Source organism: Ascaphus truei, chromosome 7 (assembly GCF_040206685.1).
Source record: "Ascaphus truei isolate aAscTru1 chromosome 7, aAscTru1.hap1, whole genome shotgun sequence".
Taxonomy (NCBI): Eukaryota; Metazoa; Chordata; class Amphibia; order Anura; family Ascaphidae; genus Ascaphus; species Ascaphus truei.
Genome location: NC_134489.1, coordinates 36,190,614 through 36,213,787, shown reverse-complemented (window position 1 = coordinate 36,213,787; position 23,174 = coordinate 36,190,614). Strand labels below are relative to the sequence as shown.

At 43.7% G+C, this 23,174-nt stretch overlaps 1 protein-coding gene across 1 annotated transcript; it reads right to left on the bottom strand.

Annotated features, from left to right (window-relative positions):
* Positions 1–176: 176 nt before the first annotated feature.
* On the bottom strand, positions 177–20,422 carry CRABP2 (cellular retinoic acid binding protein 2). Its single transcript, XM_075607689.1, has 4 exons — positions 20,088–20,422; positions 8,600–8,778; positions 3,530–3,646; positions 177–2,870 (listed from the first exon to the last, which is right to left on the bottom strand). Exons 1-4 carry the CDS (start codon positions 20,155–20,157, stop codon positions 2,820–2,822), a joined length of 417 nt encoding a protein of 138 aa, XP_075463804.1. The 5' UTR covers positions 20,158–20,422; the 3' UTR covers positions 177–2,819.
* Between the last annotated feature and the right edge of the window lie 2,752 nt (positions 20,423–23,174).

Below are 23,174 nucleotides of genomic sequence, written 5' to 3'. Positions count from 1 at the left end.
CTGAGAAAAGGTGTCTGAGCTCATCCGGCGCTATCTGCCATTAACTTGTAGGTAGTTAACGCCGATTGTTCCCGGAGTCCCCCGTCCCTCCCCCCCATTGAGTCCTGTGATAGGAAATCGGTGTACGTCCTTCACACCTGTAATATAAGCCATGTCGGAATAACCCAAAACATTGGTTTTTTTTGTAGTAGTATTTTCTCTTTAATTAAAAAAAACCCCAACATATTGACAAATAAATACTTAACAAGGCATAAACTAAAAAGAACAGAACAGAGTAACCGTAGGAATTTCTAATATGCGAAGTCTACATTACTACTCTTTCTACATATGTGTCGACATACATAAAAAAAAACGGTATAAAAATGTTGAAAGCAAGTTTAAAAAAACAACAAAAAAAAACACATTCTGCTTTGCTTTCTCGTCTTGGGATGGTGGTGAAGATGGGCCAATATTAACCCTTTTTCCTGACAGAGACACTGGTCTCTGATAGCAAACATGTTAATCTTTCCCAGGTGCAATTCTGGGGCTAAAAACAGCATCAGGTGTGGGAAAGAAAAAACGCCAGTTTAAAGCAACACGTTTTTTTTTTTCCTTTGATACGTCTGATGAGACTATGCTTGATACACAGACACCACCGTGTCATTTATGGAGGTGCATTGTGGAGGGTTTCTTTGTGGGAGTGTTCTGACATTATGGGATAAACGGAACAGTCACGAAATGCACGGAGAAGGTTCCCGAGAGGCACACCCAAGCTTTCCAAAATCCCTCCCTTTCCTCTACAGGGGCATTAGTACTAGGTCAAAAGAACGGTTTCTGCGGAGGAAGCGTGTAGCTTTCCTTTTGTCCCGTGTGAAATAACGCAGTGGTTTTCGGTTTCGGAGAAATATTAATGTAAAACACATTATTTTCTCCATGTGATTTTCTAGCAACAGCTTAAAATCACAGAGTCCTGATCACTCCATCACTGAAATTGTTGCTGCATTCTTTTCTCAGTTAAGTCTGACAGCCTAACAGAAAGCTGTGTGTATTCTGTGATATTTGTCACCGAGTTTAAGTTTTCCAGTTTGCCCGGATCTAATAAACTATGAAACAATCCTTATAAATAGCAGAGGTGTTTTATTGCAGCAGGCTTCTAATTTATTGTAAATTCAGTGTACGATGCTACTTATGGTTGGGGTTTTTAACTGGAAATTCAAGCCTCCTGTACATATACTGGATTGAGTGCTAAATATTTTAAGATGACTTTGTTCAGTGATTTAACACCATGAACATTCTAATGGCTCGGATAGAAGGGGCAGTGTGCAGCATTGCTAAGCTAGTGTGTCATCATTCTGAATACAGCAACCCTCCCTATAAAAATTACATTGATGTAATAACATTCCTTGTGTGCTGTGATCATCTACTTCCCCCTTTCCTTGTATTTTTTTTATAATCGCATTATTTATTTTTGCCTTTTTTTTTTAAATTTAACTTTTATCAGAGATTGTATGTTTCCGTAACAGTTATGAATGTAAGCAGCCATTTTAAATTCCCCATGGGACTTAGGGTTGCCAGGTGTCCAGTATTGAACCGGACTGTCCTGTATTTGGACACTGTGCAGTAAAAAAATGAGAGGTAATGCTGGACATGTATTGGACTGGACTGGTATTACCTCTTTGGACATAATGACCTGACCGGCTTCGGGGGCTGCGGGATTTCCCCGAGCAGGGTTGTTGCAAGGGGACTGGGCAGCTTTCTCCACCCTGATTGGCTGTAATACCCAGCAGCAGCCAATGAGGAGGAGGTGTCAGGAGCCTGGGGATTGGTCCAAGTAGAGGAGGAAACAGCATGGAGCGGAGAGAGGTGTGTGTCTTTTGAGCGTCTCGCACCTTTCACCATTGTCTCCAGTATTTTTGGAGAAGCCACCTGGCAACCGTACAATGGGGAAATGATATCTCCATAGTGAATGTAAAATAGGCAGCATCAGATGCACTCCACAACCATATATATATTCCAGGAAACAAATGGGAATTATGCTTTCGGAGTTGTCCTGCATGTCTACTGAGTTACTTCGAGAATCAGGATTGCACTAGAATCTCATGAGGACAAGTAGTCAGGCTGGCAAAACTGGAAATGTTCTAAGCCGCAGGCAAACATTGTGCAGCTCATATACTGTACGCACATGATGGTTCTATAGCAGCAGTGGCCAACTCTAGTCCTCAAGGGCCACCAACAGGTTAAGTTTTAAGGATAACCCTGTTTCAGCACAGGTGGCTCAATCAGTGGCTCAGTTGTTGACTGAGCCACCTGTGGTGAAGCAGGGCTGTCCTTAAAACCTAACCTGTTGGTGGCCCTGGGGGGCTGGAGTTGATCACCCCTGTTCAATTCCATTGGTGCTCAACCTTTGTCACCGTGAGATATGGTTCTTCAGTGAGCTGGGTCTCAGATAGCTATGCTACAATGCAATCAGCAGTGCCACCAAGATAATATGGTATTGGTTACCAACTATGGCCTAAAGCCTTGTGTTGTTGAGATATTTCACAGTCCCACTAACAGCACAGTACTGTCCAGGACGGACATGAGCAGTCCAACGCAAAAATGTCTGGGGGATAAGAGGACAAAGAGGTCGGTTCTTCCAGCTCCCACAACAGCTACCCAAGAATTCTGCCGCAGGACCTGTCAGGAGCCGGGGTTTGACTTTGGTGGAGTGTTGCTGGTTCATTAGCATGCTGTAAACGGGTGTACTCTGCTGTAGAAGACGTGGTTTTTGAAGGTTCAGACGACGGGCAGGGATTGGCAGGATAAGGTCAGCGCCCCGGATCCCCCTTCATCCCGTGGAGTTAATCCCGGATGTAGATCCGTGTGCAGACGACATCATCAGCTGTCATGGTCTGTAACGGCCCAGGGATGAGGAGAGTTAGATGACAGAGAGGGGCAGTGTAATAGGAGTCATTTCTATATACTATTATAATATTTCCAGGGTATATCGCTCTCCGTCAGGGTCTGGGCGAATCGAATGTTTACGATGAAGTTCCATACATTCGCACACATTTTTTTTAACAAAAACTTCACAGGCGAATATTTAACCAAAACAAATAGCAAAATATTCACGGGCTGAATTTTTATACATTCACCCATTTCTAGATTTCACCCACCAGGCAGGAAAGGAGAAAGACACCAGAACTCTAAAATGCAATTACAGTGCACTTCTCCCTGTATTGTATATGAAGTTCCCCTGTATTCTGAATTTCCCGTACCCACATTGTAAAAGCACTGGTTTGCGTTATATTGACAATACATAATAAATAGGAGCAGCGCCCAACACATAGCCATGTTTCTGAGTACCGGAGTCGTGGTGCTATACCTGGCTGGGCATCCTAACTGCAGATGTTGGACCAGCCATGGACTGTAAAATACATCCAAATATTGAGCTTCAAGACTCCAGCCTCCTGGCATCCCCCCTTACTACGCCAATCTATGAACCGTTCTCCGACTTCTACTGGTTGACATTCATGGAAGTCAGCGAGTGAAACTAAACCGATCTCCTTACCAGGATAACTTCCCCATCATTAGTCAGTTCTCTGGACCAGGCCGTCTTGGGACCATCCCCTTTCAGAAGCCTTTGTTCACACACCATCTTGTTCTCGCTTTCCCATTTGACCAAGCTCTGGAGGACAATAAAAGAAAGAAGAAGAAAAAAAAAACAGTCATGAGGCAACTAATTAAATAACAAATAGCCCCTCCAGACAAGGATACCCTACACCTCCTCCTCCTCCTCCTCCAGGGAGAGCACATCCATCATGTGCAGGAGACAGCCGCCTCCTTATGGAAATTCATTCCTGAGAAATCTATTGCAACCAATTTGTTACCCTTCTTGCACATTTCCATGACACTCATCTGTTATCTGAAAGGGACAGGGGAAAGGGAATGAGGGCAGGGGGTATTGGGGGGAAGGAGACACGTTTGAGGGTGGGCTTAATAGATCTCAAGATATGGATCTAGAGGAGTAGGAATTAAGGGTTTATGGATACCTCGACTGGTGCTGGTTTAGGAACACAGATGCCATCTTAACCCGTTCGTAGCCAGAGACGGGACTGCAGTGCATTGCTTTGTCCCCAGCCAATGAAGGGGTTAAAAAAACAGCTTTGAAGAACTTGACACGTTTTAGCCTTAATTTGTCAACATCAGGAGCCAGCAATGCTTAAGAGATGCATGTACAGCGTCTGTACCTTGGTCTTTCGCCCCTGTCCACTCTGTTCCCCATGCTCATTCTACATGGGACCCCCCACCCCCGTCACCTTTTGATCCTTTCCTGCTAAATGCTGGGGAACAAAGAGAGAGAACCCCCCAACCCCCGAGTGTATCTGCATGGCTTCTAACCTGTTTCATTCTCAGCGTCGTCAAGTCATGTAATATGTGAACTCCAGATGGGGCAGCTTCATCACTGTATGACATGTGACAAATAGGGTCACTAAAGCATTTCCCTTAAATGAAATTAGTAGCTATGTTCGCTGAAATAATTGAGGAAGGGCTAATACTCAGTAATGTTGGACTGTTCCAGGGGTAACCAACTCCAGCCCTAAAGAGGTACCAACAGGTCAGGTTTTCATGATATCCCTGCTTCAGCACAGGTGGCTCAATCAGTGGCTGAAGCAGGGATATCCTGAAAAGTTGACCTGTTGGAAGCTCTTCAGGACTGGAGTTGGCTACCCCTGCTCTAAATAATCCCATGTTAAAACTATGGGATTCCTGAATGAATGTGCTATAAAGTGTTTCTGCTCAAAGGCTAAACTGTGTTTGGTAATAATTGTATATTGTATCATTGGCCCCATCAAATCTGTATTATTGCCATTATTATTATACCATTTTATTGAAGTATTTCCACCTAAACAAATTACTGGAACAGATTATCTGTTGTGCTCTTGATGTAATCATTTTTTTATTGTCTATATATGTCTAATACTGTAGTATGGAACCATAGTGGTTCCACTTGGACACCCATTATAGGCTGGACATTGCATCAGTGCCTGCATACTGACCAGTCTTTTGTCCACTGTTACAGATAATGCATAAGAGAGGTTTAACTGTCTCCAGATGAGTTAGACTCTCCAAATGAGTGACACTTGACAAGCCTGAAAAAGGTTGGCCGGGGGAGGGGGGTTCACATAATGGCACGACAAATGAGAAAGCATGAATCACACATGGGCGACAGCTCCCCAAAACAAAGCGAAAGAGGGGTATGTGATGATAGAGGCAGGAGAGAAGAAGACGCATACATGGCGGGAAGTTTGAAGTTAAAGTCAACACACAGCCATCAAAATATATGATGGACTCCAGCCCTTCGATAACCAGATCAGGGATTGTGAGATCACAACAAGACGCCTGTCCCACTTTGGTCATGGTTGGGGTAAGTCATCAATGGCTTTGTGTTGGGTGGCGTTGGGCTATGTGCTGGGAGCAGCCGTGTCTATTAAAACGTGACAATACTCCTTGCTACCCTTGGGGACGTTAACGTTCCTGTGCCTGTTCAGCCCTTACACCCTACCAGATACAATGTGTTAACCTTTTATAATAGGACTTCCTCCTCTCTCTTACCCAGTATGAACAGATAGTGTTGCCAAGCGTATTCTCCAAAAATACAGGGCACAATAGTGAAAGGTGCAACATGCTCAAGACACACACACCCCCTCTCCGCTCCATGCCGTTTCCTTCTCTCCTTGGCCCCGCCCCCAGACTCGACACCTCCTCCTGATTGGCTGTCTCTGTGTAATGCAGCCAGTCAGGATGCAACAGCCCTGCTCTCTCTCTCCCTGCTCTGGGAAATCCCGCGGGCCCCCAAGCCGGACAGTATTACCTCATTTTTTACAGGACAGTGTCGAAATACTGGACAGGCCGTTCAATACTGGACATCTGGCAACCCTAACATGCTGGTTTAAAGGAGGAGCCCAACGTAGTGCGTCAAAGCCATATTATTGGAGAGATTCAAGCCCCCGTAAATATACTGTTGTATGTGTGCTGCGTTTCCCCAGGAATATTGATTTGAATGCTCTCAGCTACTTATTTTTATCTAAGTTGACTAATGATGGCATCATAATTACTTTGCAAACGAAGAACTCAGGAAAGACAACCATTTTTGAAGACTGACAAAGTCTTTATCACAAAAAGGCATTAGATAAAGATTGTAAAATAAAACATCCAAAGCCTTTCTATAATAATAACAACTTTATTTCATATAGCGCTTTACTCCCAATGGGACACAATGGGACACGATTACAGCACAGCGCGTGGTACGCAGTACATAGGATTGTTACAGGCACAGTCCCTGCCCCTGCCCAGATGAGCTTACAATCTGATTTTGGTGCCTGAAGCACAGGGAGATAAAGTGACTTACCCACGGTCACAAGGAGCTGATACCGGGAATTGAACCAGGTTCCCCTGCTTCACACTCTGTGTCATTGTTTAAAGCATCAGTGTCTTTACTCACTGAGCCACTCCAAACATACAATTAAATTGTTTAAATTGTTTAAATTGTTTAAATTGTTTAAAAAATGTATTTTTTATTATTTTTAAAAAGCAGTTACATTTAGCCTATTGAACATGCCTCTGTTTTTAATTCGCTTTCATCCCTAGGGGAACTACATCTCCCACAGTATAACCAGCATTACAGTCACTGTGAATGTAGATGGCTTAGATATGTACTAATCAAGCACAGAGTGGGCACAGCTCACGTGTTTGGTGCTGGGTTTCTTTGTGGAAGAGGTTCAACTTATCCTCACTTTACCCAACCGCAAATTGCTTTAGAGAACCCCACCATCAAGAAGTGTAATATCCGTTATGCTAAACTGGGCACTCAATAAATATCCCAGAATCCTTTACATGCAGCCCTGGGATTGTATCTTACGGGGGAGGAGGGGATTCGGGTTTCCAGTTTTATAATGTCACTTGCGGTTTAAAAGGAAAATCCTTTTAAACGAGGGGTTACCAACTCCAGTCCTCAAAACCCCCCCCAACAGGTCAGGTTTCCAGGATAACCCTGCTTCAGCACAGGTGGCTCAATCAGTGGCTCAGATAAAGACTGAGCCACCTGTGCTGAAGCAGGGATATCCTTAAAACCTGACCTGTTTTCCTGAGGACTGGAGTTGAGAACCCCTGCTTTAACTTCCAGCAGAGCCAGCAAATGCATTTCATCGCAACGGGCTGTCGGCCCTTCTGGACTGTAAGGGGTTAACCGTGCAACTCTACCCCTTTCAGTCTTGCAAGTGGAAGTGATGTTAAAAAAAGAAAAATAGCTTTCTGAGTCATTACCCTGAATATGGAAGCAAATGATTTCTCTTCGGTCATCACTTGTCATTCAATATGTGTAAGTGAACTTACAGCACGCCATAAACTGGGAATGGAGTTCGGTAAATCATTAGCTGAACCCACCAATAAAAAGGCAAACATCCAATTAAAAAAACAAAAAAAAAAAACCATAACTATATTTCCTTCCAAAAACAATGAGTGCAGTGTTCCCGGCACCTGCGGGTAACACATTGAAATGCTTTTTTTTTTTTTTTTAAATAATGATTTTGTGTGTGTTGAACATCTTATGTGCAAAGGAATATTTTAATCTAGAAAAATGTACAACCCTGCCTTTCACCATTATCACCCAGCACACAGCGCTTCCACTGCAGCAAGGGATTCTGGGAAATGACATGCAAATGAGCACATATGCCACCTTTTGCTTCAAAACCATTTAACATGGTCCCCTATACGCTTAAGCTTGCTGCATTTCACAGCTTTGAGCACAGCCTGGATGCATAGTTTACTGGCAGGGTTGCAGACCTGTCTAAGACATGCAAATGAGCATACAGAAATATTTCCATTTGAGATATATATCTAATATAGATATAGACAGTGTTCGACAAACCTATACATTTGCTCGCCCCGGGGGCGAGTGGATTTAACCCCCGGGCGAGTAAATATTGGCCCAAGCCGCACACGTTTGGTACTAGGTGGCGAGTAGATTTTTTTGTGTGGCGAGTAGATTTTTTGGTGATTTGTCAACTACTGGATATAGATATATATACACACACGTCTAGACAAAAGCCTTGGAGGGTTTCTACAATCTTTATCTCATGCCGTTTTTCAAAGACTCAGTCCTTATAACGAGAGGTGACTTTTGTTTGTCTAGTAATTATGAAACAGTCATTAGCCAAACAAATAAACAGATGTACTTGAAGGCAGCGGCCCCAGAGAAAAGGGAAACATATTCATAGTTCACATGACTTAAAGAATTAAATCAGTTACTTGAAGGGTGATTTAAGCTTTCTGAGGAAGCCAGTTACACGGAGCGGTATAAAAAAAAAAACTCTTGAAGCTTACGTCTATTTCGTTTTCTAACTCCTATGCCAATAGGATACTATTGCAATGGATTAAACCCATCCAATATATAGATCATATCCCAATAGATAGCGATTGCAACATATAGGTCATATCCCAGTAGAATGCTATTGCAATATATAGTTCATATCGCAATAGATTGCTATTGCAATTCTATATGCTCTTCAGTGACCATCCAATTGTAGACGTCTACTCATGGGAAGCCCCAGCCTGTGCTGGGGTGTCCTCCAAGCCTTACCTTGCACGGACGCCCATCCACAGTCTGCTCCTCAAACTCCTCCCCCACTTTAAAGTTGATTTCGGTGGTGCGAACCGTGGTCGAGGTTTTGATGTAGAAGCACTCGCCTTCCTGCTTTATCTCCACGGCTGGTTTAGAAGCGGCAGCCACTGCGATCTTCCGCAGCATGACATTAACGCCTGGGATGACACATGGACATTTGGGTTGATTTAGTCAATACAGAAGACAGTACCATCCATGATGTCATAGTAATTAACCACTTTAAAGATAGAGTTGCACTTAACATACATTGGAGCTGTGAAACGTTAAAAGCACTCACCTATCTAACACTTTCCTAAAGGATATTTTTCATAATGAAAAGCTTATGTTTAATGGTATAATAGCACCGGGCCAGTTAACAATCCTATGTTGGCGTTGCAATACTGTAAAAAGACACCTTGAATCTATTTCATGATTAAAGATAACACAAAACACGACAACGTCAGTCAGTAGAGAAGACAAACCTCAGATCTTCTTGGGACAGCACCATTTACCATCTCATCGTCTGTCAACATGACATGGGGGCCCATGCTGGACACTGCGCCAAATTACCATGGCCCCACACCTGTCTTTGACTTGCAGTCAGTCTTTCAGATCACTGCAGATCCCCCAAAGTGTTGAGAATAGGTGGGGAGACCAGCATTTCTTGTTGGACACCAGGTGTGGTTTCGTGAAAGCTGCTGGCAAGTTGCAGCAGAAAATCAGACTTGGCAAAAAAAAAAAAAAAAAAACACTGTGATCCCCATTTCAATAACTCGACTTTCACTGAACCAGATCATTTCAGACCCAAGAGACACAGAGAAAGAGGTGATGCTGACATACTGAGAGGCGATGCTGACATGTTGTAACTCCAGCATTCCTTGGCACAGTAGAGCTACCCTATAGCTTGTTTTTTTTTTTTTTTTTTTTAAACAACCTAACCTCGGAGCCTCCTGAGTTTTCAGGATCTGCGCGCCAGACATAAGACCCAGGAGCTGGATGTATTTAAATACCTCCAAATCAGACACTTTGTCCAAAAACTGTCCCCGAACCTAGAGTTCCCATCGCATACCCAATTTGAGAGCCTATGTAAACCAGACTCAGACCAAAGGGGACTCATATCAAAAATTTACTCGATGCTAGGGCCCAAGGAAACCCCAACGGAGCATGAATATATGCTGAAGTGGGCAGCTGACTTAAACACGCCCATTGAGAAGGAAGACTGGAAAGAAATATGGGAGGCAGCCTCCGCAACATCCATAAGCACAACCATAAAAGAGAACATCTATAAGATACTCTTCAACTGGTACCTCACTCCGGTGAGAATACACAAAATCTACCCACTGGCATCAGATCTTTGTTGGAGAGGCTGTGGTCAAAGGGGGGACATGGCACACATTTGGTGGCTGTGTCCAGAAATTAAGAAATACTGGACTATGGTCCAAAATTTAATAAAAGAGGTTACAACCCTCGAGCTCCCTATTGAACCACTGACCTACCTGCTGGGAAGACCGATCGAGGAAATCGGCCGACCAGTAAGGAAATTAGTCTCCTTTATTCTTACAGCGGCTAGATGTGAAGTTGCGGCCTCGTGGAAGAAGGTTTGCCCCCCCTCTAAGGGAATGATTAAAAAAAGAATTAACGAGGTGATGCAGATGGAGAAGCTCACTGCCTTTCTAAAACAGAGATCTAACCCATTTTATGAGATATGGGAACCTTGGTTAACGCTACAGGACAATACTATCCTCCAACACGCTAACATCCCAAACTAATGACAGACTACTGTCACGGGTAAAGTCAAAAACAACAAGCTGAGGGCCGATCGCCGGGGGCAAAAGTCCACCAACCTCACACCCCTCCCCCTCCCCCCCCCCTCTTTCCCTCTCCTCTTCCTTACTAGCTGTAGCCTCCTCCTCCTTGGGAGACCCCATTTTCTGGGCATTTCAATATGCGCACCTCCCAGAAAAGTTAGAAAATGTTGTATTGCATTGGGTTGTAAAATAACCACATGTATGTCTGTATTCATGTAATTACCCAATAAAAAAAATTTGAAAAAAAAAAAAAAAAAAACAACCTAACCTCGTTTGCTACATGGTTTTCCAATATCTAAGCAAAGAGCATCACCATATTTCTGTCTTCATCTTCTCATCTTTGCAGACAGGGTGCTTGCAGAGCAGCTGGGATCACCGTCCAGCCATGGAAATAGGCAGAACAAAAATCAAAAATTACTGTAGCACTCTGTAGAATATAAATAAGGTTTAATGCATCAAGCAAGCATAAGGGGTCAATACAGGGGAAAAGGGACTTTTTCCCTGTATTGACCTCTTATGCTTGCTTGATGCATTAAACCTGATTTATATTCTACAGAGTGCTACAGTAAATTTTGAACATATACATTACATAATTAACGGCCCTGCCCCCCCCCCCCCCCCACAAAAATCTTGAGCGTCGCACCCCACAATTTTACACTATTGCCATAGGTCATGCAGTGGTTACACAGCAGACCTGGATGAGTGAGAACACACACACACACACACACGGGTCCTCTGTCTTTTCTACCTGCTCTAAAAACATAGTGCATGCCCAGTTACCGCAGCTCTAAGATAAAGAAACACCTCATTGTATGTAAATGAAGTGTTTGAAAAAGGGATAGCAAATGTAAATCACCAATAAAATACAAGGCTGCCCGGGTTTGTCTTGTGAGGTCCTTGCCCTACAAGAAGACAGGAGGAGACGTGATTTCACAGAAAAGGAGGTCAATGTCTAAGTGAGACAAGCATGATCCAGCCTGGTGCAAGAAAGAAAGAGCTGTCATTTTCCCATATAAAACCCATCCTGTGTGCAATGAATGAATAGAGAATAAGGTCCTTGTTAGCTCCGGAGCTTGGCTGGCAAATCGAGGGACCGCTGGCAGAGTACTCCAGCCCTGCTCCTCCCTGCATTTATCCAGCACCAAATAATCAAATCTTCCCCTGACATGAGTGGGGAAAAGCAGCATGACTTTATAATGGATCCTCCATAATAATAACCCCTGCTCCTGCTCATCACTATGGATGCGACTCCAGAAGGACGTGGACATTTAAAGCTCCAGAGAAGAGCAACTCTATGGTGCTTACTTCGCTCACAAGATGGATAGAAGAAGGGGTGAAGGATCTTAACGAGCATCCATTCCTAAGGTCCCTGCCTACTTTGTTTAGACCCCATTGTCAGGGCTTGGAATGAATCCCGCAGGGACTCCTAGGATATTAATAATAACTTGATTTCATATAGCGCATTTCTCCCAATGGGACTCAGCGCGTCACAATTACAGTACAGCGCGCGGGATGCAGCACATAGTAATGTTACAGACACAGTCCCCAGATGAGCTTACAATCTCTGTTTTTGGTGCCTGAGGCACAGGGAGATAAAGTGACTTGCCCAAGGAGCCGACACCGGAATTGAACCAGGTTCAAAACTTTTACTTTTTACTCACTGAGCCACTTTCTCGATATTGATCACTATGTTCAGATAAACGAACCCTGTCAGTCTTACAAGATCTCCTATTTAACATATGGTTTTATGGCACAAATAGGGCACACAGTGCTGTACTCACAAGGATGTCAAGGCACAAGAGCCCCATAGAATTATCAATGTAATACAAGATAAAGTGACTTGCCCATGGAGTATACCCGGGGTGGGCAACATCAGTCCTCAAGGTCCACCAACAGGTCAAGTTTTCAGGATATTCCTGCTTCAGCACAGATGGCTCAATCAGTGCCTCAGTCGAAGACTAAGCCATCTGTGCTGAAGCAGGGATATCCTGAAAACTGGAGTGGGGACTTGAGGACTGCAGTTGCCCAACCCTGGAGTATACACTGGGTTTCAAACCTGGCTCACCCACTCTTGAACCGTTGTCTACTGATGTTTGCCACCACCTCAGCAGTGAAAGTGTTAAAAGAATCTCAGAAATGAAGAAACAAAAACCCTGCAGATTGGTACACAAAAAAAATAAACCCTGGTTTAGACACTGGTGTGAGTGTACAGCAGACACCTGTGTGTAAGTGTGCAGAAGACACTGGTGTGAGTGTGTGCGGCAGACACCGGTGTGAGTGTGCAGCAGACACCTGTGTGTGAGTGTGCGGCAGACACTGGTGTGAGTGTGCGCGGCAGACACCGGTGTGTGTGTGTGTGTGCGGAAGACACCGGTGTGAGTTTGCAGCAGACACCTGTGTGTGAGTGTGCGGCAGACACTGGTGTAAGTGTGCGCGGCAGACACCGGTGTGTGTGTGTGTGCGGAAGACACTGGTGTGAAGTGCTGTGTGTGTGTGTGTATATATATATATATATATATATATGACACACAGCACTTCACACCAGTGTCTTCCGCACACACACACACACACACGTGTCTGCCGAGCACACTCACACTAGCGTCTGCCGCACACGCACACCAGTATCTGCTGCACATACTCTACTATCTACTGCACACACACTAGTATCTACTGCACACTGATTGACTACGTGCTTTGATCTCCATGTATAATGTTTACCACTGGGGTGATAAACCATAAAGCCATAAAATGGTAAAAGATTTACACAGGCCAGTAACAATAGGGTCTTAAACAGGGGGAACACTACACTTCAAGGGATACTTTCTTCCTGTCAATTCAAGTGGCCCTCTAGTTGTAATATAAAGGGGGTTTGTAAGTCTGTGTTTTGTTTGATGTCGAGTTAACAGCTCTATGTATGGGGGTTAAACTAAGGGTGAAGCTCAGATCAAAATGACCCTAATGGGATTCTTAGGGACAATCAATAGGGGACGAGTTGCCATCAGGAAAACAATCGTTAATCTTTTTAGCACTGGAGGAGGATGAGGACACAGTCCCACTTAGGACCAAACTCTCAGCCTTATGATGTGTAAGGTGTTACATTCTTAAGCCTCCTGAGGAATGGAGAAAAACAGAAGAATGGCAAAATCACGTATTACCCTTTCATACGGCTAGATCCTTTTCCCAGCCAATACCATTCAACCGATGGGTTTGCCCGACCTGTAACCTGTGAAACGCTGCGGCCTCTCCCGACAGGGAAAGGACGAAAGAAGTGACCCTTGCTATTAATAACCAGAACGTTAGGATATGTATTAATAGCTCCTGACCGCGGCCTATCAGCAGGAGAGATGGGAACATGCTGCATGAGATCACTCTGTATCAAATACAGTCAACGAATTCAAAACCGCCTGGGACAGGCACACGGAGAATCGACGAGGTTAGGAAATAGGGAGTGAAAGCTGAAAAACAACGGAAGTGGGGATCTATGTACACTGTATCTGTATGTGGGGGAGGGGTTAGGGGGATAGTGTTGCATAAAAGTTTATAGGGGTCAATAATGCAAGTGCCATATTGGGCTAAACACGTTGGGCCGTATTTACCAAGCTACGCTATGCCATACAAGCCTTGCCGCATTGGAAAACACCGTACAACTATTGAAGGCTAACCCAGAGATACAATTTTTTACATGTCTTTTTCTTATATATTTATTGCACATACCTGCGGCGTCTCCCGGCATCACCCCCGGCAAATCAAGTCAACATGGTTGAGCGACGTCACGTGACGCCCGTTGACATACCGAGGTGCTCCGTGGCGTCAAGATGCCATGACAACAGGATGCTTTGTGGCGCCGAGTTGTCATGTGACGGCAGTATGCCACGACGGCATGAAGCGTCCCGTTGTCATGGCAATGTGATGCAATTTGCCGTCGCGCAGCCGTGTACACTTGATTTGCTGGTGGGGGGGGGGGGATGCCGGGAGATGTCGCCGCCAACCAGAGATTTACGAGGTAAAACCGTAGCCTGGAGATACGTGGTCGAAAACTCGGTCGCCGGGGTCAATCCCGGAGTGGCGGCAACCCTGCTTAGGCCGCGTCCATACTTGGTACGGCGGCAGGCGCAACGAGAACAAAAAGCCGTTCCTCAATGAGGACGGCCATCGAGGGCGCGATAATCTGATTTAGTCGCGCGGTGGCCGGGTCACGTGAGCGGTTCAGCCAATGAGGGCGAACAGCGCATGTGACGTCACGGGCACGCCTCCCCGTCTCGTCTCCTCCACATCCTGTGACCACAGATCGCCTAGGCAGCAGGTGCGCGTGACGCAATGCGCTCCGTCTCGTGCCCGCTATATCCCATCTCTTGTAAGCGGCATCTTTTTCCTAGTAAAATATGTTCAGAATAAAAAAAGAAAATTCCAGTTTTGCTTATACGCCTTTAGAGATTAGGTGACCACATGCATTAAACCACGCGGGCGTGACCTAGCGGCTGATGTGCAGGCCTTTGGACTGTGAGACAACAGATCTGGCCCCGTGGGCCAACTCTCTGTGCCACGTCTCAGGTGTCTACTTCTCTCTGTGGCTCGGACAATTCTCCGGGGCGTTAAATCACTATCCCCTCTATAACGCAGGTTACACTTTTAGAAATTAGATGACATTATTAAGAATGGTATCGCTATATTGCTATTATTAATTATTAATATGGCCATTATTAAGTTGGGATAAACTAGACTGCAAGCTCTATTGGCGAGGGATCTATTTATTAAAGCATCCCAGGCACAAATCTGGAGCAAAAAAACAGCAGCCGAACAAAAATGTATGGGATTTCCTTGTGTGATAAATGTGGTGCCTTTATTTCCCAGCTGCGAGACTTTGATAAAGGACCCTCAATGTGTCTCTTTTCCTGCTGGGTCCCGTGCTAGACGATTAAGTCCCATTAATTTTCATGATGCCAGAGGGGCCTGCGGTGAGAAAGCAGTACTTCTCTCTCCCCGCAGGGGATATGGAAGACGGAGTGCGTGTCGTACTCGGGGCTGAAACAATGCGTATTCCAGCTGGCAATTCTGTGCTGGGTCAGAGCCAAGATTCTGCCAGTGTCTGCCCTTTGCGAAGTCTGGATAACCGCTGGCATGGAACCTAATGCCTCGACACCTGTTCTGAGCACTGCCAGTGGCCCCTGCTAAATGCTAAGGGGGAGGGGGGGGGGGGTTATTATATTAACCCCTTCAGCACCGAAATAATGGCTTGCTGGCCACCTGGGTAGTGAAAGGATTAACCCAGTGGTTTTTTTTAAACCTTTTTTTGGTTAAGGAACCCTATAATTATATTGTGAAATTCTGAGGAACCCCGACCCTCTCTAATAGCGCCTCTGAGGTCAGATGCTTTGTAAGGATCCCCAACCCTCTCTAATAGCGCGCCTGAGATCAGTTGCATTGTAAGGAACCCCAATATATATATATATATATATATATATATCGCTGTGCTTGGGGTCCAAAAAATCACATCGCACTATAAGCGGATCGCGTTAGAAATTATGTACAATTGTATGCGTTGTACAATAAAGTATTTAAGATACCAATAAACGTGTTGTAAAGTATTCATAAATATGAAAATTGGGAGCCACGCTTGCATCCATTCATTTTGTAATGGATCGCATTATAAAGGGGTTGAGCTGTATGTATGCATATATACACACACACACAAATATATACACACACGTTTAAAAGCCAATAGATAGAGTCAATGTATCAAGCTAGCTTGCTCTGATTTTAACAGGTCGCAATAAATAGTGTATGATGTGGGAACTACAATTGTTTATTTATAGAGCGCCAACATGTACCGAAGCGCGGTACAATGGGGCAACAGAATGATATCAATTACAAACACAGAATAACATACCAAACAAGCACAAACAGATACAACAGCTAACGAGTGCCCTGCTCGGGACAGCTTACAATGTAGATGCAATTTGTATTATAGAAAAATAGGGGCGAGTTGCAGGAAATATTTGATACTGCAGATTTATCACATTTTATAACCATACATTTCATGGTATTGAGCACATTAGTTTCCCAATGACATGCCTCTGAGATGGATATCCCCTGCATCTGGCAGCCCCCCCTCCCCTCTGAAGCCAAGCTGCAATTGTATGTGATAAAAAGTACAGTGGTGAGCTGAGATCCTGAGAGCCTTTCCCTGCTCAGCTAGCAGCTTCCTGACGCTGTGCTCCAGCGACCTGGACATTTCTCAGGGTATAAAGTGACCGTGGAGGGCACTTTAAATACCGAAGGAAATCCCTCCCCGGGTATGTTCTAGAGCGGCTGAATGCAAATTACCAGTTGTAAGCAAAGCTGTGGGATTTTGCTAATGGAAGAATAAAAACGTTGGTACTAATCCAATCTCAAAGTCATAATACCACTATAATCTCTCTGCTGTAGATTATTAATACCCATTTCATATAGCGCTTTTCTCCCATTGGGACACAAAGCGCCACACATAGGAATGTTACAGACATTCCCTGCCCAGGTGATTTTTCAATCTATGATTTTGGTGCCGGAGGCACAGGGAGATAAAGTGACTTGCCCAAGGTCACAAGGAGCCGACACCGGGAATTGAATCGGGTTCCCCTGCTACAAACTCAGTGTCGTTGTTTTCAGAGTGGCAATAGTAATGAACAGTACGCAGGATGCCTGGACTGAACGGTTATAGAGCCCTATCTATCTTCTAGACCAGGACTTGAAATGATCTAGAATGGAAGGATGTCCCTTTAAAAATCCATTTTCCTAATCAAAGCAGAGCTTACAAAACATGCTGCCAGAATTCCACATTGGACTTGGCTGCATGTGTGTATATCATGATATGATAAACGTTTTGAGACCCTTTTTGGAAATCATGAAAAATGCATTATTATCATTATTATTATTATTGTCACTAATAATATATCACTATTCTTTATTTCACTAGCATCCCAGGGATCCCACATTTCTAAATATCTGATTAAAATCATTTGAGGGCAATTGTGCATTATTTTGCTACTTTATGTATGCTATATAAGAAGCATTATTTCTCTTTGCTAAATTGTATTATCTGTCCTTAGAAAAACATTGTGATTGATTTAACTCCATCCTAACAATGCACAGTTCTTTATAGCAAGGAGTGCTCAACTCCAGTCCTCAAGCCGCCCCCAACACAACAGGTCAGGTTTTAAGGATATTCCAGCTTCAGCACAGGTGGCTCAATCAGTCCCTGCTTCAGCACAGGTGGCTCATTCTTTGACTGAGCCACCTTTGCTGAAGCTGTGATATCCTTAAAACCTGACCTGTTGGAGGCTCCCCCCATGAAGTTGAGCACCCCCTCTCTATAACACAAAGAAGCCCTGAAGGGCAGATTTGCTATTAAGACAATGATTCCTTTTTTTTCTTCCCCCCACTAACGATATATATATTTATAAAAGACATGGTTTAAAAACTAAGCTATTGTGGGTACCGCCTATTCCTGAATTAATTGCTTCTTTTTGCACAATTACAAGTGGATTAACATAACACTGTTAGGAGTCATGCCAGTTCGTGATCCTGCCCTATTTCTTCCAAATCCATCTTGCCCCCGGTTATATTCCATAAGCCGAACAGACACCCTATAAAGAGGCATCGGACGCTTCCTCTAATCTCCAAGCACATTTCACCATTGCTGATTCCACCCTCAACATCCCATTAAAGGGAAACCAAAATGTCCTTAGACATCAACGATACCCGCAATGGCCAATGTAAAAACGAGGCAATTTCTAGAAGGCTCAATCTGGCCAGGTTTACATGAGCTAGCAATATCCCCAGGGATCCTTTGTTATAAAAGATTATAACTATGCTTTCACAGTGATATTGAACTATGTGTGGTTCTGTACAAAACCAGGACTGTCTGTCCCATGTAAACTAGGACATTTGGTAGATATTGCCAACTGGTTTTTTTTTTTTAGAATATTATTTAAGTCTTTCATTTTCAAAACTAGTAAACAAAAAAACAAACCAAAAAAAACAGTCCAGGTTTACCAAGCACAAGCAATCCTATTACTAATAGGTAGGGGATGTTTTCTTTGACACATCTGGGGTCTCGTATTTTCATCCCAGTTTTGCAGCTTTAGGAATTTGAGCAGCTCTGTAAATTTCAATCCATCAGGTGCACGATTAGTTTTATTTTATTTATTTTTTTCTTAACCCAGAGATTTAGCTCTTTTATTTCTATCATTCGTTCATAAGGCGGACAGATATTTCCCAGTGGGACCAGAGCAATATGATGATATAGAAGTGTTTTAGAATATATGGGTACAATAGGAGATTGCAAATAGTGAAAGATTACCACTGGTTATGTGGTTAGACACCCTGCACATGTCCATATTCTCCTGGTAATAGAGAGGGGAGTAGGGCTTATTTGAAGGGTTAAAATACCAGTGACCTACACATCAGCATTTTATTTTTAACCCTTTCACTCGCAGAGTAATCTGGTCCCTTTTTCAGCAAATCTGTTTTCAAGGCAGATCATCTATTCAAGTCCTTCACTCTTATAGATGGACCAATGTATAGCACCACATTGTTTTAGCACATTCAACAGCAGAGAAAGGGTTACGGCCGGTGTATTGTGCTCTAGAAATATTATTTTATGGAATGCGGATTTAGGTTCTGTTATAAGCAAACCCAAACTGGATTGTTAGACAAGCATATGTCTATTATAGGATGGGCTGAGAGGTATACGTCCCTGGTGTCTCTGTGATAGGATGAGATCTGAGGTATGTGTCCCTGATGTCTGAGATTAGAAGGGGTGAGAGGTATGTGTCCCTGATGTCTGAGATTAGAAGGGGTGAGAGGTATGTGTCCCTGATGTCTGAGATTAGAAGGGGTGAGAGGTATGTGTCCCAGATGTCTGAGATTAGAAGGGGTGAGAGGTATGTGTCCCTGATGTCTGAGATTAGAAGGGGTGAGAGGTATGTGTCCCTGATGTCTGAGATTAGAAGGGGTGAGAGGTATGTGTCCCTGATGGCCATGTGATAGGAACACATACCTCTCATCCCAGCCTATAGCTTGGACATCAGGAACACATAACTCTGACCCAATCCTAATGTCCAAGTGATAGGATGGGGCGAGAGGTATGTGTCCCTGATGTCTACATGATAAAATGGGGTGAGAGGTACGTGTCCCTGATGTCCATGCATAGGATGGGGTGAGAGGTACGTGTTCCTGATGTATACATGCTAAGACGGGGTGAGTGAGAGGTATGTGTCCTGTGAAAGGTACTTATGTCATGATAGAGGGATGTGTCCCCGATATCTACATAATAGAATGGGGGTAGCGGTTCTTGTCCCTAATGTTCTAGTGAGTAATGGATGCAGTATGTGTCCCTGATGTATGTATGTCTTTATTTATATTGCGCCATTCATGTACATAGCGCTTCACAGCAGTAATACGCTTGACAATCCTATAACTAACAAATAATACAGATAACACATAATGGGTATACGTGCTTCAGACATAAAAGTAACATTTAGGAAAAGGAGTCCCTGCCCCGAAGAGCTTACAATCTAACTGATCTCTGGAAGAGGTAAAATGATGTCCTCTGGATTTGCAAACCGCAAAGACACTTGACAGCGGATAAGAGGCTCAATCACCGCCCGCGCCGGACTCACCTAACGCTTTCAGCAGCTCCTCGAAATTCTCCGACTGTTTCATCTTCCAGTTCCCAGAGAAGTTGGGCATCTTTGGGGCGAGCGGGCAGAACGGGAGGACCACGGAAAGCAGAAAGACTCGATGTCTGGACACAGCAGCGCTGGGAGAAGCTCGTCCTTTCGTCTTGCTTTACCCTGTCTAAAATTGCATGCAATAACGAGCTCAGCTAAGCCAAAAAGGTATGTCTGTCAGGCTGGGAATCTCTGTCTCACTCCGAGATCTCTGCACGTTCTCACTATCGTAGCTTTGCAGGTTACACTAATGCAACATACAGCTCTCTCCCTCCCTTTATATACACCTCCCTCCCTTTATATACTCTCCCCCCTCGCTCCCTATGTGTCTATTTAGTGCTGCTGAATCCTAAACCTCCCCCTGAAATCCCCTCCCCTCCTGCTTCCCCTGGGAGGAGCCAGAACACAAAACCTTTTTCAATCCTACCTGTGGCTTTATCTTACACCCCCCCCACCCCCTTCATCCAAAATAAGGGGAGGGGAAAAAAAAAAAACTATTTCATTTAAGATAACAATTAACCTAAAATCTAAATCTTATTACTTTGCTGGGAATTTACAAGCTGAAGTTGTTAACGCTTTCGTGGCCAGAGGCAGCAATCTGGCAGTGAGAGGGTTAAGGGCAATTTCAATTCTCCTCTTACGTTAAACTTCTCATTTACAATGTGCCTACAGTTGTGTTTTTAACCCTTTTTTTAGATTGCAAGCTCCTTGGAGCTGGGATCATATTGCATCAGTTTATCTTAACCCATACGTACTCTTCTTGTGATACAATGTTACAGTATGTATATCTTTATTTATATAGCGCCATTCATGTACAAGCGCTTCCCAGCAGTAACACACGGGACATTATAGGAATAAGCGCCTCACACATAAAAGTAACATTAGGAAAAGGAGTGTCTGTCCCCAAGAGCTTACAATTTTATTGTGGTGCCTGTGACACAGAGAGATCAAGTGAGCCAAGGAGCATTGGGATATATAGACAGTACACACACAGACACACACACAACACAGCACACCTATTCATTGCAATATACCAACAGAATGAATGGGTGCATGGCTGCATCTGTCAGCTCATATACTGTACACAAAGTCAGGCACATTTGGTCACATTTAAGGCTAAAGTGCAGATAATGCAGAAAATTCTCAAAAGTGCACTAATTGTTCCTAAAACATTTGTGAGCAATTTCCCAAATCATCTTGCATTTCTATCATGCTTTTCAAACTCAAAGTCTCGGGAGCATTTTTACAGCCTCCTTTGGGGTAGAATCGTGTGTTCTAATCTGGAGTCTCCAACTGGGAAATGGAAGAAAGGAACAAGGGGGGAGGGGGTGGGGGGGGGTTCACTCTAAACCATAGAGCTTACAATCTAATTTTTAAAGTGACTTCTTACACTGCGATTTGCACCAAGCTCTAAACTCTACAAATGCAGCGACGCTGCCAACAGCCCATCCCATCAACCATAAATTACACCTGCTGGCATAAACCTGAATATCTCCAGAGTCTGGTGAGCGATGCTGACTGCTACGAGTGATGCCGGACTCTGGGGTCTTGGGACCATCTTCAAAGGGCTACAGAGGGGACCATATTATTAGTGATGTCTCCAGTCCTGAGGAGTGAAACATTGTCATCCTTAGATTGTAAGCTCTTCAGGGCAGGGATTTTGCTGCACTTATTGCATTATTATAATTCCCTGTACTGTATTCTTTGTGAAGCACTGAGTACACTTTTGGCGCTATATAAATAAAGACATACAATACAATGTTATATTACAATGCAATATTGATGTAACCAGGAATTCGAGCATTATTAATAACATTTGGAGTGCTGCTACATTTTTCGGTATTCTGAGAATTTGGGCAGGTTGACTAGAAGTCTCATTTTGTTACGACTTGGGGGTTATGCATCATTTTTTTGTAAACACAGTAGGCTATATGTATGAAAAGGCAAAATGTCGGCGCAAAGTTATTTGTAGCAAATCGCGCTGAAATATACTGTACCTGCCCCAGGCAGCGTCTATGTATTCATCTTAGCTGCGCCGATTTTCGGTATGTTTGCGACAAGATGAGGGAGTGATGGACCAAGTGGGAGGAGTTACATTTGCATATTGGCGCAGGTCTGTGTAGTAAGGAATGCGTTGCTTGCGTTACTTTTCTTGGCGGTATTCCTGTCGTTTTCTCTTGTCTCCTTAAAGGTGGCGTACGTCGTTTTTTTAAACACGGAATACTAGCGCAGAATATGCCAAATTGTACAGGAGTAGAAATATATTTATTAAGTATATTTTACGCTTATGCCAATATCACAGATTTATTTCCCTCTCCTTTCTTGTATCATATGTAAATGAGTATCAAGACTGGTGTTTGCGTGTATGTGTGTATATATGTATATATATTTCCATTTGCTATATATATATATATATATACATATATATATATATATATATAGCAAATGGAAATATATATACATATATACACACATACACGCAAACACCAGTCTTGATACTCATTTACATATGATACAAGAAAGGAGAGGGAAATAAATCTGTGATATTGGCATAAGCGTATAATATATACACATTTAGAAGCAGTCAGTGATGTAATATACAGGTTTTAGTGTTCCCGTTAATCACAGAGCCGCTTGTCCCATATGCTGTATATTGATAGATTTTGCCGCAATGCATCCTTTATACATATATTTGCACCGTACTATACCTATCCCGCTTCCATCTTCTCTTCCTGCCTACTATTCATATCACGGCGTGTGAAAGAGAATGTGTCCACGAAATTCCTTCTCAAAAAACAGTATTAACTGCAATGCTGGGAACGGCGAACACGTCAGTTCTGTACGGGTCTGCTTCTCTAACACAGAAGGCGTTGAACGTTATGAATGTGACATGTCTCAGCGTTGCGTCAGCTGAACATAAACTGTCGTTTTCTGGGAGATCTTGCACAAAATAATTTATTCCTGTTGAACCTCACCGGGCTTCGGGTAGGGAGTAAATACATAGTGTACAGTATGTGGCAGGCGTTCCATCCATTG